The sequence below is a fragment of the Lampetra planeri genome, chromosome 6, assembly GCF_965212315.1.
Source record: "Lampetra planeri chromosome 6, kcLamPlan1.2.h2, whole genome shotgun sequence".
In the NCBI taxonomy this organism is placed as follows: domain Eukaryota; kingdom Metazoa; phylum Chordata; class Hyperoartia; order Petromyzontiformes; family Petromyzontidae; genus Lampetra; species Lampetra planeri.
Window position 1 is genome coordinate 16,229,049 of NC_136112.1, and position 16,411 is coordinate 16,245,459.

Genomic DNA, 16,411 nt, shown 5'->3' on the forward strand with positions numbered 1-16,411 from the left:
CTTGTCGCGGTTGCCGCCGTGCACGGACTGCACATGTTTGTTGGGATCAGCGCGGTGCAAACCCCCGGTCGCCGGCGCCCCGGGAGTTGCGCTCGCCGCCACTGACACCCCGGGAGAGGACGCCCCCACGGGGAGGGATTCGCTGTTGTCGTTGCCCCTCGTTGAGTGGGGCCGCCTCCAGATGTCCGACAGCTCCCTACTTACGCTGCGTCGGAAAGTTGGCGCTCCCGAACAAGGGGAGGCGCGGGTCGGTTCCTGGGTGTGCAGACAGGGCCTGTTGATGAGGTGGGACAACATGTCCCGGCGTCACGTGCTCGTGGTGCCTGTTGCTATGCGGGGTAGGATTGTTCTGGCAGCTCATGAACGGCTCATGCATCTGGGTTTTCACAAAACGCTCGCCCTAATCCAGCGAGACTATTATTGGCCGGGGATGGGTAACGACGTGGCGAATATTCTTAAGGGATGCGTAGAGTGCGCCAAAAGGAAACCGCCACCATTGGCGGCTAATCCACCGCTGCAATCCATTCAGGTTTCGCGTATAAACGAATTGGTAGCGTTGGACATCTTGGGGCCCTTTCCGGTTACACCAAGGGGAAATAGGTTCCTGCTGGTTGGCGTGGAATACTTCACCCGATGGCCTATGGCATGGCCGCTCGCCAACCAGTCGGCTGCGGCGGTGGCGGACGCCTTTGTCCAGGGTTATGTGTTGGACAAGGGCGCCCCCGAACGCTTGCTGACGGATCAAGGGAAGAATTTTTCGAGCGTTTTGTTGCGCGAGGTGTGCGACCTGTTGGGTACAAAGAAAGTGCGTACTTCCCCCTACCACCCGCAGACTGACGGGATGGTTGAGCGTCTGAACAGAACGATTACGTCTATGTTGTGCCAACAGGTCTGCGACGATCAGGTTGATTGGGACTTACAGGTGCCGGGGGTACTCGCGGCCTATCGAATGGCCCCTCATGCGGCGACAGGGTTTTCCCCATTTTTTCTTATGTATGGGCGGGAGGCCGATCCGGCCATGGACGTCCAACTGGGGATTTCCCAGCCACGTGCAAAATCTAAATTGGCAGACCACATCAAATTTAATATCGCCAAATTGACTGAAGCGCGGGAGGGGGCAAGGTTGAATTCGCGGTCGCGGCAAATTGCAAACGAGAAATTGCATGAGCGGAGGGTGCATACGCATGATTGGAAACCAGGCGATAAGGCCTGGCTGCATTGTCCACATGCACCGTTGGCTACGTCCCCCAAGTTGTTGAGACCTTGGAGGGGACCGGTGGAAATTGTGCGGGTTGCACGGCCCCAGAGTATACAGATTAAATGGGGGAAACGCCGTTGGTATGTGCACCCCTCCCGACTGAAGCCCTATGCGGCACCGTGTGACCCCGTTCTGTGCCGTGACGACCGGGCGTGTGATGTGACCGTCGACTCGGGGAGGGAGGTGTCGCAGGCTGATCCTCACGTGTCTCCACCTGACCCACCCCCAGGTGCCTCGGGCTTGACGGCTGCTGACCATCGAGAGCCTGAACCCCGGGGCACGCACGAGTCCTCGATGCCTGGCCGATGTCTTCCTGAACCGCCGGCACCACCGGACGTTCAACCGCGTCTGGTGCCGTACGACGGACCGGCAAGGCGGACTCGGGCTAGGTCTCAACAATTTTCATGAGGACGGGTTTTTTTTGTGCTCTACACCGAGCTCGCCCGGTGTTCCCCTCTGCCGGGATAATGTCCCGTTGTAGGGACGCTCGGAAGAAAAGGGGACACTGCACGAGTCGAAAGAAAAAAAAATTTCCATTTATTTTTTTTGTATACACATTGCTATTGTCACTCGCCGGTTTGTATATATTGTTCTGTTGTCGCGGTGGCATTGGTTGAGGGTTGCGGATGGTGGTGTTCGCGTCGTGTTGTGTTGTTAGCTTAGTTGTTGTTCTTGTTGTTGTGTTGTGTTACGGGGCACACAGGGAGGGTTTGTAATTTTTGTAGCAGCCGGGGCGGCTGCGAGCTATGTGGTAGGGGGTGATGTAGTGGTGGTATTGACGTGCGCCGACTGTGACAGTGATGGATCACGGGGCGGCGCGGGGTGCGGGGTTGGGCACGCGTTGTGGGCGTGGTGTGGACGCGCGCGCCGGGAGTGACAGATGACGAGGCGGCGCGGAGTGAGTGGTGAGGCACGATGAGATGTGGGAAAAGAGGATCGTAGCCAGCACCCGGCGATTGGTCGAATAAGTGGGTGCTCGCAGCGACGTCCGCAGGTGGGGTATAAAGGGGGACGCGCGAGAGCACTCGGGGAGAGTTACCCAGTTGAAGACCCGAAGACGGAGCTGAAGACCTAGTGAAGCCGAGTAGCTCAGTGGCGTTAGTCGCCGAGTAGCTAAGTGGATGTTGGTCATCCGAGTAGCTCAGTGGCGTTAGTCGCCGAGTAGCTAAGAGGATGTTGGTCATCCGAGTAGCTCAGTGGGCGTTAGTCGCCAAGTAGCTAAGTGGGTGTTTGTCACCCGAGTACTAAGTGGATGTTGGTCATCCGAGTAGCTCAGTGGGCGTTAGTCGCCAAGTAGCTAAGTGGGTGTTTGTCACCCGAGTACTAAGTGGATGTTGGTCATCCGAGTAACTCAGTGGGCGTTAGTCGCCAAGTAGCTAAGTGGGTGTTTGTCACCCGAGTACTAAGTGGATGTTGGTCATCCGAGTAACTCAGTGGGCGTTAGTCGCCAAGTAGCGAAGTGGGTGTTTGTCACCCGAGATACAAAGTAGGTGTTAGTCACCTGTAACCAAGTTTGATAAAATAAAGAGTGTGTTACCCGTGAAGTCGTCTCCCGTGGAGTTACTACATTACACATACATAAGTAAATGTGAAGGTGGAGGGTGGGTGTACATGCACTTAATCAACTCTCAGATAAATCAAGTGAACGGCTACATCACTTACAATTTAATGTCTCATGGTTGCTCTACAAAGGCGATATCAAAGAAGAAGGTGAGCACAACGCAAACTCCGGCCATCCTCGAAGCGACTTTTGGCTAACCATTGAACAAAGACGGTCACTGCATCGTGCACATTCAGATGCACTTTGCGGCCGTCTGGAACGGTCTTCTTTTCGATATTTAGGAAGCCACTGGTGCTATGCACTTTTACATCCATTGAAAACGAATTTCTTTATTACTGCTTTTATTGTTTAGTTTGTTGTCCTTCATCCGCACCTCCGATTATAACATAAGATGTGAAAGAAGTTCATACCCTCTATTCTCTTGGGCCCAGACAGTGTAGATTTGCTGTTAAGTTCTGGTTGTAAAGTCGTGTTCATCATAAAGGTGTAGATGTTGCTTGAGTAACGGTGTTGCCACATCGATGAATAAGTACATTAACTTATCTTTGGGAATGCTTCCCTCGCTTTCACAAATGTTCAGACACAAAGTGCAGTTGGACAATGATTAACTTTACACCTTATGAATTACCGTTCACTTTTGGTAGGACGATCTTTTCAGTAATGAACTTTATGCCCAACTGAAATGCCATCACCTGCAGTGAAAAACACACAAAGAGGTCCATGTTTAGCAGCGTACTTGGATAAACAAGATGATGAATACTTCGTTATATTATGTATTCAATTTCAGAAAATCACTAGGATAGATATGATTTATCTGTACCGAGGTTACAGACAGTCCCTCCACCTTCACCCATCCTCCAATCTCTCTCGTATTCCTCCACCACTTTCAAATCCTCACATCCATCTCCACATCCGTATCGTCTCACTCCATCATGTTCCTAGATGGCCCATCGGTCTCTTTCCCTGTATTTCAATGGCACTCACATTTTTCGGCACCCTACTGGTTTTCATTCACTTCACGTGTCCACTTTGTCTATAACTTCCTAACATGCCAGCTTTCACAACCGGAAAATGTGTGCAGGATATAAATAAGTAAATATAACAACACAAAGGTGTGCTCACAAACAGCAGGAAGGAATGACTCCCATCGCGTCTTGCATACATGTCACATGACCATAATATTGGAAGTACAATGCGCTCAGTCTTGTTAAGCCACTAGCTCGACAAAGCTGAATGCGTGAACACTTTGAGGCCCATATTCTTAGTCGCGGATCGGCTCAGGCTTGACTCTGGCTCAAGTGATCAGCCAGCTCGAAGCTGTGCTCAACTTGAGCCGACTCTGAGCACGGTCCCAGCCATGTTCAGGTTTTTCCATGAGCTGAGCCCGAGGCAATCCATGGCTGAGCCACTAATGAGTCTTTGGAAGCAAGACAGTGCCATCGAGCAACTGAACTGAGCCTGAGAACATTTTACATGCAGCGTGGTAGTCAGATGGCATGCATGCACGGCATGATGACTACGCCTCTCTGTGTTGTTAAATCTTCCCTGAAATGTAACGTCCTTAATCACTTGTTTATCACTGGGCCAATAATCTAGTGCTTTGAGTTGAAGTCCTGCGATTAGCATAATTTAAATTCCCATAATGGCCTCCCGGTTAGGATTCTTATTTTCACCGAGATGGGCTAATTTACATCTCTAACATTTGAATGTTGCTGTGTCAAGAATTTGGTCGCACAATTTCCAGGATACAATAAAAAACACACTTACCGGTACAGAACCCACTGCAGACTTGAGTTCACTGATTTTAATGCTGTGTACACACAATCATATACAAATTAAAAGTACAGAAATATCACTTTTCCAAATGTCTGGAATGCAGTACTGCATTGTATGCATTTATATAAAAATTCTCTATATGTTCGTGAATATATAAATAATATACACATTTTGTCATTGTAATTATGGTGCTGAGCAGGATAATTCAAATTTGGGAAAATTAGACCGTGATATGGGCACACAATGGCCTAACTCTTGTGAATGACGTCACATGATCTTTTCCGTCCACTGAAGTAGACAGCACGCATGTTTGGTTATTACACCGACAAACAAATTTCAGCGGGTTTTTGTAGAAATGCATCGTGGCCCTGGACTTGCCGATGGCTCTTGAGTAAAGCTCATAGGCTGAGCGCTGTTGACACGTTGTTCTTTGTTGTTTTAAATGAATGGTTTTCTCGCCCAAACTATTTTTCTGTCATGATTATGGGGTTTTATCGTGTGGGGATACAATTAACCTGCCGCCCATATGCTGCTCATTGTGGATGTGAATTTAATATTATGTTGGCAAAAAGGGTACGCAACCTTGGGATTCATAATCGAGGTTTTTTGGGTGAGATTGCGTAAATTTGAATGTGTCGTTAAATCCGCAACCACCCGACACAGTCAATTAGTTAGGTTTGTCACGTAAACAAAACGTTCCAATTAGTTACTTGTTCAGCACACCGGTGCGCTGGAGAGTAAGTCCACAACATTTACAATTTGAGTACGACGTTTCGCTGGTGATTACAAACAGCTTCATCAGGCGATTTATATTTACGCGATCTAACCCAAAAAATCCTTTGTTACGGATAATATTGGTCGTGAAAGCCTACATGTTAAACTAAGTTTGGGATTATTAACACATGTACAATAATACATTTCAAAGGTTAGATGTGCATCAACGTGTGTTTTGTGTGACAATGGTGTCGCAATACAGTTCTTGCAATTTACCTGTCCAGCGCAAGGATGCCATGCAGCTTGTCAGCATCAATTGTGAGTTTGGTGGTAAGAGAAACATTCTGCAAGGACATGGCAACCCATGTACATGACCCACACAGAGAGTGGCGGCAAAAGAGCACCACGCGTATCACAAGGGATGGGGAGGGGCATGAACCCAGGGATTCAGAGTAAAGCAGCCAGGGATGATTGATGATCCAACACTCACGTATTCACTCCAGTCACTCGCGGTCAGTCACCTCACACTTTGACAGTTCTACTATCATATTAGCTGTTTGGTCTACTGGAGGTCACAACAACACAGCAACAGCCGCCATTTGCCACTAAGTGGCGATGACGTCACCATGGCGTTTGTGCCAGGCCAGGTGCAATCCGAAGCCACGTGAAGTGTCGAAAGTTCGTTGACAAGAAGTCACGGGACAGACCCAGGTGCCATGGGTTGACTTACTGAGATAACTGGCAGATGCACCACCTGTGCCCTCTGTTGTTGTTGGAGGACAATTGTCTCCAACTGCCCAGTAGCGTCCTTCATGAGCCTCCTCCATAGAGGCTGATCTTGACACCACTGGTACTAGTCATTGGCCAATCCAGTCAGCTTCACATTCTCCTGTACTGTATCAGTCCATCTCTTATAACCCATGCTGCGCCAATTTATCGCCCTCTATCTGGCCAAACAGAAGCTGCTTTGGCATGCGGTGGCTGGGCATGCGGGCTACATGACCAAGCCAACGCAGCCTTGTCTGCCAGAGGCGCTCACTGATGAGAAAGTGTCTACATCTTTAAAGGATTTGTGAGTTCACATAATCCAACCTGGTTAAACTCAGGATGGATTATAGGCAGGCCTGCATGAATGTTTCAAACCGGTGCAGATTTTCCATTGGAGGAGTCCACGTTTCGCAAGTATATAGAAGGGAGGGCATGACTGTGACCGAAAAGACCTGAAGCTTTGTGTGGAGCAACAAACCAGGTAGCTTCTTGACAGCGTTACACAGGTGATGAAAATATAATGCTGCCCGAATGATTCAGAGCAAGACCTCCATTGTCAAACCAGAGCTGGTCATAAGCACACTGCTCAGGTTTGGAAAACTCTACACTCTCTCCACAACTGCCTCATCACCAATGGTGAGTTGAGGGGTGGAGTGTTTGATGGCACAAAATACCCAAGCTTGTGCTTGGTTTTGGTGGGCCTAATAGTAAGGCCCCACCTCTAAGTGGCACACTCCAGGTTCAGCAGCAGGACCTCCATCTCCTTTTTTGAGTAGCAATCACCAGATCATCAGCATACCTAACATGGCTGACCAATATAGAGCCATCCCTCGACTGCACCCGGGCATTGATCAGCGTCCCATTGTATTTGTACCAAATGGAAGTTTCTCTGGTACAGCCATGGAAAGCTTCTCGAACTATGTGGTCAAAGATGATGTTAAATAGTGTTGGTACCAGACGACATCTCTGTCACACTCCAAGGTGAACTGGGAATGAATCCGACTCCTGGCAACGTAGCTTTATCCGGGCCTGCCCACCATCATGAATGTCCTTAGGTTCTTAATGATTGTGAGCAGAGAGTCAGGGACTCTGAAAAAAGGAAGTACAACCCTGGTCTATTGATGGTATCATGGGCCTTGACCAGGCCAATAAAGCAGAGATGTAGGTCCTGTTGGAATTCCCTACACCTGTGCTGTAGCAGACAGACATAATATGGCATCCGTGCAGGACCACCCTGGCCTTAAACCAAATTTATACTCCGCAAGCCTCTCCTCAGTGTGCCTGGCAAGGGAGATGCCCCTGTAGTTGTTGCAATCTGTACGATCCTCATTACTAAAGAGGGGGGCCACCAGAGCATAATTCCGATCCTTCCATTCCTGTTGAAGCTGTCCTGTGTCCCAGGGGAATGTAATGATGTCACCTCGGGGAGCTTACACAAAATTTACACCCTCAATAATTCGCTTGGGAGGTAATTTCTACCTTGCACTTTTTTTGCTCTTCTTACTTCCTCAACAGATGACACATTAGCCAACTCCTTGCAGGGCCGGTTATTTACTCCAATATTTGAGCTACAGCAGCCCCAGCAAAGTCAAGCAATCCTTACTCAATCTGTACTGTAGGGGTTTCCCTTCCCTAAGCCATCAGAGAAATGCTCAGAAAACCTGCAGACATGTTCCTGGGGTTGGAGATCAGATCATTAAAAGGGTGTGGTGCTTCAAATAATTTTGTTGATGAGATGAAATAGTGATTTGTGATCGTGAGCTCCTAGGGCAGTAATTCACCGTCTCACCACTCACGCACACACTCGCCCTTTCATGTACTCACCCATTCGCCACACTGCAGATCACAACACTTACCTTTCCGCTTCGCTCGCACCAATCCACATTGGAATTCCATTCCCGTAATCTAATTTCTCAAACTCTTATATTCAAACTCTCAATCAAGAAACGCATTGACTCCTATTGTATTCATTACTTCAAGAGTTATATTCTTTGTTATTTCGGTAAAGCCACGTAGATAAAAAAAATAATACAAACAAAAAGAATACATTGAAAATAATAAAAGCAACATGTATTCCTGCAGTCACGAACGTTTTAAGTCTAAATTCAACAGTTATGTTGCTTTCTGGCCATTTGACGTTTTTGAGCTGTTGGGCCTGTGATCAGCAACTGTTTGAAAACGAAATAATCTCGGCGACAGTTCCCAAATGCTTACAACGTCGAGGGAGAAGAGGAATGCCTGTGAGCTGTTGGGCCACACGGCCACAACGTCCACCGCTGCGTCGACACACAGGGAGAGGTTCCCCGCAGTCATCAAGAGAGACGGCGGCTCACGGGATGCAATCAACAGCTCCACGGGGAGATCGGGAAACATCTTCCGTAACTAGAAACACAACGTCACATTACACCAATACAGCACGGTATAGCTTCTCTTCCCTTGATAATTCGATCTCATATCTACGTACATCTCATGCTACACATTTTCAAAAAGTTACTTGGAACATTACTCAGCTGGGAATTTACGTAGCAATTATCGTCACCGACAGCAGACACTTGGCAAGGCCTTCCTCGGAGAGAGAGTCACGAGACCTCGTGAGACTGGGTAAATAAGCATAGTTATAATAATAATACATGTACAGTCTGTTCTCTAATAACGCGTGCTTTCATGACGCGAATTGGATATAACACGATTGAGTGAATATCACTACGTCGCACGAGTAGGAATAAGGAACGGAAGAGTTAGACTTCTCCACAGATATGGCTGTCGCCTGATGAATCTAGTAATTACTGGCGAAACGTCGTACTCAGATTGTAAATGTTGTGGCTTGGCTCTCCAACACACCGGTGTGCTGTACTAGTGACGAATTGGCCACGTTCTGTTTACGTGACAACCCTGACTAGTTGGCTGTGTCGGGTGGTGGAGGGTTTTAACGACACATTTATATATTTACGCGGTCTAACCCAAAAAAAAAACTCTTATGGCTGATATTGGTCGTGAAAGCCTCCTACGTGTTAAACAGGAATAGGCTGTTGTATGGCTACCTCGGTGTAGCATCACACAAGGTGGAATACTGCTGGAAGCTTCTAGATGCTACCCACATGCCTCTCAGTCTTTGCTCAGCCTGCATATACATAACTAACGTGTTATTGCGGACTATGCGTTACCTTGTGTTATATATGATTTATTATAACGCGCTCTTTCAGTAACGCGGTGTTCTTCAGGAACACAACTACCTCGTTAGAGGAGAACACACTCTACATATATTACATTGCATAATTATCAGCAGAGCTGGGCTGCTATCCGATTATCTAGGTAATCGATTGCCAATCATTGGTCCGATTCGTCGAGTTATCACATTCCATTAAATTAATTGACAAAAAAGTCTCAACTCCGTGGTAGGTGATGGGCAGTGTTCGCTCAAGTCTCGGGCTTCACTGGCCACGTCCTGCCGGGCGTGGGTCACGTGGGGGGAGGGGGGGGGTCCGCCTTCGGCAGGCAGCCGGTCCCAAGTCATCGAGCAGTTTATTACGAGTCGAGTCTATTCGATTTAAATCGGCCGACTGTCCCAGCTGTAATCATCAGCCCGAGTAATAAACACACCTTTGTCACGCATCGTAAGCAATCGTGCGAGGCACTGTCTATGGCTCTGTCGACAATGTTGATTCTCATGGAAAGTTGTTAAGTCGCGTGTCTGCAGGGAATCTGCACGATATGGTTAATTTAAAGGAATGTGAAAATGGAAATTTGCACTCGTATGTAAATAGACGAAGATATATGCCAAAAACACCCCACCAGGACAGGCATAAGGAATGGAATCATACCTTGGGCATCAGTATAGCCAGGCTGGAGATGTTCAGGTGGAGAGGAGCATCTTTCGGCAGCTACAACAGAAACACACGTGTCCATGCAGCGTCACAGCATGCACTTTATGGGCAACATCTCTACCATAAGGTGAACAGCTGATGCCATTACTTGGAGTGAACCTCAAGTTCTGTAAATGTATGTTGAACTTCTTTTGCACCGCCGTACGTAGCCAGCCCGTGCTAATCGGAGGTGTGGGGGAAGGACAACAAACTAGACACAAAAAGCAGTTCTAAAAAATGTAGTTTTAAATTTATAAATCAGAAGCAAACTTTAAAATGTAACAAAATAAACGAGAAGACAATTCGCCTCCTTCACATATCTGTCTCTCCACACAACATTTAAAAAATATATTTTACACATCCCATCGGCCACACGTCCTTACTATGACCCATAACTAAAGGACAGGGTCCTTGCCTATTAACGGCTGGCAGTTCACCAGCATTGGTTCAAGCACCGCACGAGTGAAATCTGCCTTTGGAATACGGAGCCAATATTCATCAGGCTGGGTGCTGCTATACGGCAACATACTGTGAAGCTTCGTGTTCAGCTGCTTATTTAACATTCGTCTTCCGACTGCTTCGACATCACAAGAACTGATTTTGACGCACTCCGCAAGACTTTCTGACTGGGGTTGCGAATCGTGGGAAAATAAATGATGATTACGACAAATGTGCTTTTTTTTATATCGCCACGAGGCTGAGCCGACCGAGGGGAGGCCCAGGACCGGCTGAAATAATCGTCACCGGTGGTGGCCGTGAGCGGGAATCGAACTCGTAGCGCAGCACGTCAAGCACTACGCATGCGCGGGTGACATGACAGATGTGACTTCACAGCTCATTTGACGTGCAAAAAATATGCATTATTGCGCCCCCCCCCCCCCCAACATACAGTCTGGAAAGTACCCACATGGTAAATTTCAAGTTTGTTGCATGTCGGGAAGAATGCTAAACATTTTGAACAGACACACAATCACAAATTTCCCTTTTATATATATAGATTACGTTCCAATGCTGCTTACAAAAATTAACTCCCAGAAGGCTGCGTGACCAATGTGATGCATACAAAAAGTTTTTTTTTTGTATGTGGAGGGAGAGGTATAGAAAGAAGGAAGCAGTCATTTCGTCTACATATGGATTTCCTCACCATCTGATCATTGACGACGCATTTGAGGGCATCAGAGGTGTGGTATGCGAAGCCGGCACTGTTGAACAGGTATTGAGATAGGCCAAAGTACAGCATGCGGTCTGCTGAGGCTCCGAGGTCCATAGGCGGCGGTGGCTTTGGGAATTCCGCTCTGTGTGCCAGGCTGTAGAACTCTCCCTGTGGGAAACAAAAAAAAAACACAATCACTTTGATTATTATTGTTATGACTACGCTTGTTTAAGCATGAAACCCTCACGAAGTGTAAATACTCTTTTCTCGAGGGCCGTGCCATGTTTTCAGAGCAGTGGGTGATATCACCTGAAAATGGGGTAATTTTCGGGTGATTTTTTAGGTTTTGGATGATTGCCCAATATCTGTTACAGTGTGTGTGTGAACAGGGGGAGAACAAACAAATTCCACACAGAAAGGCACCAGAGTCGGGGATTGAACCCAGGCACCTTCATTCCGTGAGGCGCGAGCGTCGTCGCTGCGCCATCCTTCCTGCGGACGCTCCCCGACGTGGAGTGCAAACCTGGCAGCGATTACCACAAAATAATCACGAGCGCCATCGTGGAGAATATCAGCAAGAGAATGAGGTAACCTTGCAGTTCATGTCGATGGTGATTGCCGTGATGTCGGGGGGGCTCACGAGGGTGTAGTCCACCTCTGTGAACTCGTCCACCTTTGACGTCACTGCGACACCAGCAAACACAGCGGAAGCATCAGAACTCGCGAAACGTACATTGCACGCACACGTGGAACATGCACAGCTCTGCATTCATATATGTCAGGTGACAACAAGAAGGGCGTGTGTTTAAATCCTGACGAGGGTATCTTTCTGTGTGGAGTCTGTATGTTCTCCACTTGTTCCGCATGGGTTTCCTCCGGCTTATTTGGTTTCTTCTATAGGCCAAGACAACCATTACAATGTAACTGGTATTAGCCAAATATCTCAATGCTGAAAACGTATTTACAAATTACTCGATTAGAATAGCACACAGCAGTAATATTGCCCCCGACTGGGAAAACTTGGCAGGATGCTCCTGAACAATTGTCTTGACACTCAGTGAGGCACTCTGGGTGAGCAAGCAGAACAATATCATATTGTGTTTTACCATACATACTTAAAAAACATACATTGTTGTGATAATCAAAACGTAAAAACTGGAGAGAAGAATCTTGTTAAAGTTTCACTTTCAGGTCTGCCGACCACAAACACTCGAATAAAATAGATTTATTTAAGCTAGTTTACCCGGGAAAGCCTCACTGAGTCCTGCCAAGTTTTTGCGGTCGGGAAATATTTTGTTAAGTCGCTGTGTTGCGGCTGTGTGTGATCCCAATCGTGTCAATGTTTGACAAATACGAGTTACATTGTATGTTTCCTTGAGCTATGGAAGACAATTGGAGAATCCAGAGGAGCGTAATGCAGAACAGGGGGAGAACAAAGAATCAGAAATCAGTCCTAAAGGCACAAACGTTATCACTGTAAGTCAAAAGAGTATTAAAAACAAAACAACCACGTGTACATTATCGCGTGTACAGCTGTTTTCTTTTTTACGTGTGAGCACTCTTTAGCGTAGTGGCGACAGTTGTATGTAGAGCTACACGTGTATATACGTGTAATAGGCTCCATTAGTCCATGTGCAGCCCATAGCAACTATGCCACTGTGGGCCACATTCCGGCTGTGCTCTATTATTTCATCGACTTGCTTTTGCGCCACTGTCAGCAAAGCGTTGTTAAAGTGCCTTCCCCACTTTTGTGCCACTCGTGAAAAAATGTATTTCATGCAACTGTAATCTCGTTTGTAAATGTGGACGAGCTCATGCAAGGTGGGATTTGGTGAAGTGGGGTCCTCTCACTTGAGATCTCCTGAAGATTCCGTTCCAGGTTACTGATGCCATCAAGTACTGTTTGGCATATCTGAAATATATAATTAAACAACAACTAAATTAATCAAGCGATAACAAAACAGTTGCCGATGTCTGTTTAATGTATTGTGTAACATCAAGTTTTATTTGTTTAACCAGGTGAGAACTCAAGAAACCAGCATAGTCTCATTTGCAAGGGCGATCTGGGTTACCAAAATTACAAAAGAAAAATAAGTTAAATTAAATATACAATTAAGCAAATACATAGAGCAAAGACAATGGTGTCACATGAGAAATCGAAAATCTTACACAATCCAAAGTGAGTGTGAATAAAGCTGACCTTGAAGCAACTCTACTTATGTGTGCTGTACTCTTCCACATCTGGTGGCAACGGTAAGATAACATTCTGTATTCATACAGAGGCACCCACGCCCGATCGGGAGAAGAGTTTTATCAAGAGAAAGTGCTGAAGGATGAGATGTGATAGTGGCAGCTGGGGCAAAGGTGCCACGCTCAGAGAACACGAGCCAAATTGGTCATCCTATGTCGACCTAACATCGCTATTGTTGGAGCATCCACCACCATCCTGGCCAACGACTGATGCTCCCGCATTGGGCAGCTTGGGACAAGAGAATCCTTCCCGACTTGGGGATAATCTGGACAGGCTGACAGAAGCACTCGCCACATGACTGCAGTGATTGTCGTCGAACTTCGTCCAGCGAGCGACGCAATGGCAGCTTCCACAACCACTGGTGGAGAGCGAGAGAGCAGCCAGCAGCACAGCAGCAGCCTTTGCTGCCACCGGTAAGCGAGAGACAGCAGTAGACTTCACTACCTTCCAGGCCAGTCAAGAAAACCATGACTATGCAGTGCTTGTTGCAGCTGCCAAACACAGGCGGAAGCGCCTGCGGATCAGCTGCGACCTGAGACAGCTTCTGAGTAAGACTCATCCACTCAGCGACAGCTCGCCACTGTCATTCAAGAGTGACGGGAGCTGGGACAGAAACATCTACGTCGCCTGGGTCCCATAGAGAAGGTCATGGCAACCGTGGCAATTGGGAGATCTTCAAGCACAGGTTTTAGGTCACATTCAAGGCCTTGGGCGGGTTGCAGGAGGAATTTTTGAAGGTGCAGCCGACTGTGCAGGGAGATGAGGCAATGTCAGCATTCTTTGTCATTCCCACGCCTAAATGAACCACTCTAAATTTCGATTTAAAGCTTTCGTGACTGCAGGGATTCATCTTCTTGGTTCTTTCGGTAAAGTCACGTAGAAGGGAAGTAATAAAATAATAAAAATAAAACATAATAAAAATAATTCTCACGACGTTTCGGCCACAACGCAAGCAGCCGTCTTCAGGTGGAGAACAGGTCTGTCAATTAGACAAAGTCTGAATGGCACGCTCCAGCCTTGGAGCGACTATTTATGCTGGGATGGAGGGGCGAAGAGCGTCTTGACAAAATAATTTGCATATCAAGAGGAATTTCCTCTTGATATGCAAATTATTTCCTCTTGATATGCAAATTATTTTGTCAAGACGCTCTTCGCCCCTCCATCCCAGCATAAATAGTCGCTCCAAGCCTGGAGCGTGCCATTCAGACTATGTCTAATTGACAGACCTATTCTCCACCTGAAGACGGCTGCTTGCGTTGTGGCCGAAACGTCGTGAGAATTATTTTTATTATGTTTTATTTTTATTATTTTATTACTTCCCTTCTACGTGACTTTACCGAAAGAACCAAGAAGATGAACCACTCTAGCCGCATATTGACGGTTGGTGGAAATTGAAATACCCTCATCTGGTACGGTTCAGTGGTTATAGGTTGTACCATAGTGCACAATTACTGTTAGGGATTAACGACGCATCAGAGGCCAACAACTACTGCCCAATTTCCCTCCGCAGCATCTGCTGCAAGCTATTGGAGCAGCTCCTGCTCCAAAAGCTGAATCCTATGCTTGACAACATAGTCCCCAAGTAACAATCCGGGTTCTGAACCGGCCAAAATTACTGCAACCAGGTGCTAGTGTAGTAGGTTCGAATTAGGTGCACACACACGCAACTTGGAGGCAACACTATTTATTAAACGGTAAATAATATAACACTCTACATGAGGTGGTGACCACCTTCCTCAACTCACTAACACTCTGGAACACGACACAGACTGGACCAGGCAGGCAACGGCCTGCCTGGCCCAGGACGACGACTCGGGACTTGACGACCGAAGATGTCTTCACCTTGGAGTACAGTACAACAGCATCCTCGCTCTGCGTTCACACCACGCTTATATTTGGTTTGGCGTGGCTGGCTCTCTTCAGGCCACGCCTCCCTTCCCAGGACACGCCTCACTTCCCCCACCTCTGGGAGGGTCCGGATCCCTCCACCACGTGACCCCCCAGGCACCCCCTTGGGGCCCCCAGCCTTCGTACGGGCCGACACAGTAGTGACCTTTCTCTGTCACTACATCACCCCCCTCTGTATAAACACACAGCCGTCCCCGGCTGTAACACAACTGTGAAACATCGAAAAGGTGTGCCTCCGAACCAACAACATCAATAAATGACCGGCGACCGATAAGAAATACAATCACGTAATATATACAGAATCGACGAGGGTAAAAGGGAACCGCATAGAAAACGGGGAATTAACAACAATTATACATGAAAACTGGCTAACCCACTTACGCTCCAGCACAGCCCCCCCACCCGTTAGAATCACGCATGCAATGACAGTCACCCGTTAGCACCCCCCCGCCTTTCCGACGTGGCGTCACAACCAGTAGCACGCGTCGGCCATATCGGGGGGGAATTTCCATGTTACCACCCCACCGCCTTTCCGACGCGGCGTCACAACCAGTAGCACGCGTCGGCCATATCGGGGGGGATTTTCCATGTTACCACCCCACCGCCTTTCCGACGCGGCGTCACAACCAGTAACACACGTCGGCCATATCGGGGGGAGAATTTCCATGTTACCACCCCACCGCCTTTCCGACGCGGCGTCACAACCAGCAGCACGCGTCGGCCATATCGGTGGGATTTTAACCCAGTCTCTCTCCAAGACTCGCATCGCAGCATATAGCTGTACCGACCGAGCTGAGACGACCCAGTCTCTCTCCAAGACTCGCATCGCAGCATATAGCTGTACCGACCGAGCTGAGACGAGCCAGTCTCTCTCGAAGACTCGCATCGCAGCATATAACTGTACCGACCGAGCTGAGACGACCCAACGTTCACTCATTGCACAACATGCACCCTAACAACTGAGGGATACAGTCCCAACGTAACAGGACAACTCCACCTGAACCTTACGAATCTCCAGCCCACTGTTTCAACGCACCTCGGAGTGTCTCACTCTCCGGGCCGTCAGGTCAAGCCATCAGACACAGCATGATGGGACCACACTCTCTGAGCCATGTGAGCGCACAGCCCACTTGGCTAGACAAGCCACGGAGTGTCTCGA

The 16,411-nt window shown here is 47.9% G+C and overlaps 1 protein-coding gene across 1 annotated transcript in view; it reads right to left on the reverse strand.

Annotated features, from left to right (window-relative positions):
• The window catches only part of LOC144719620 (bactericidal permeability-increasing protein-like), a 48,686-nt gene that overhangs the window by 11,461 nt on the left and 20,814 nt on the right, over positions 1 to 16,411 (reverse strand). Inside the window, exons 6-13 of the mRNA XM_078595711.1 lie at positions 12,945 to 13,005; positions 11,686 to 11,777; positions 11,085 to 11,261; positions 9,899 to 9,958; positions 8,292 to 8,459; positions 5,586 to 5,653; positions 4,587 to 4,629; positions 3,448 to 3,511 (exon numbers count right to left, since the gene is read on the reverse strand). Coding sequence (XP_078451837.1) covers positions 3,448 to 3,511; positions 4,587 to 4,629; positions 5,586 to 5,653; positions 8,292 to 8,459; positions 9,899 to 9,958; positions 11,085 to 11,261; positions 11,686 to 11,777; positions 12,945 to 13,005 — 733 coding nt within the window. The remainder of the gene's footprint in view (positions 1 to 3,447; positions 3,512 to 4,586; positions 4,630 to 5,585; positions 5,654 to 8,291; positions 8,460 to 9,898; positions 9,959 to 11,084; positions 11,262 to 11,685; positions 11,778 to 12,944; positions 13,006 to 16,411) is intronic.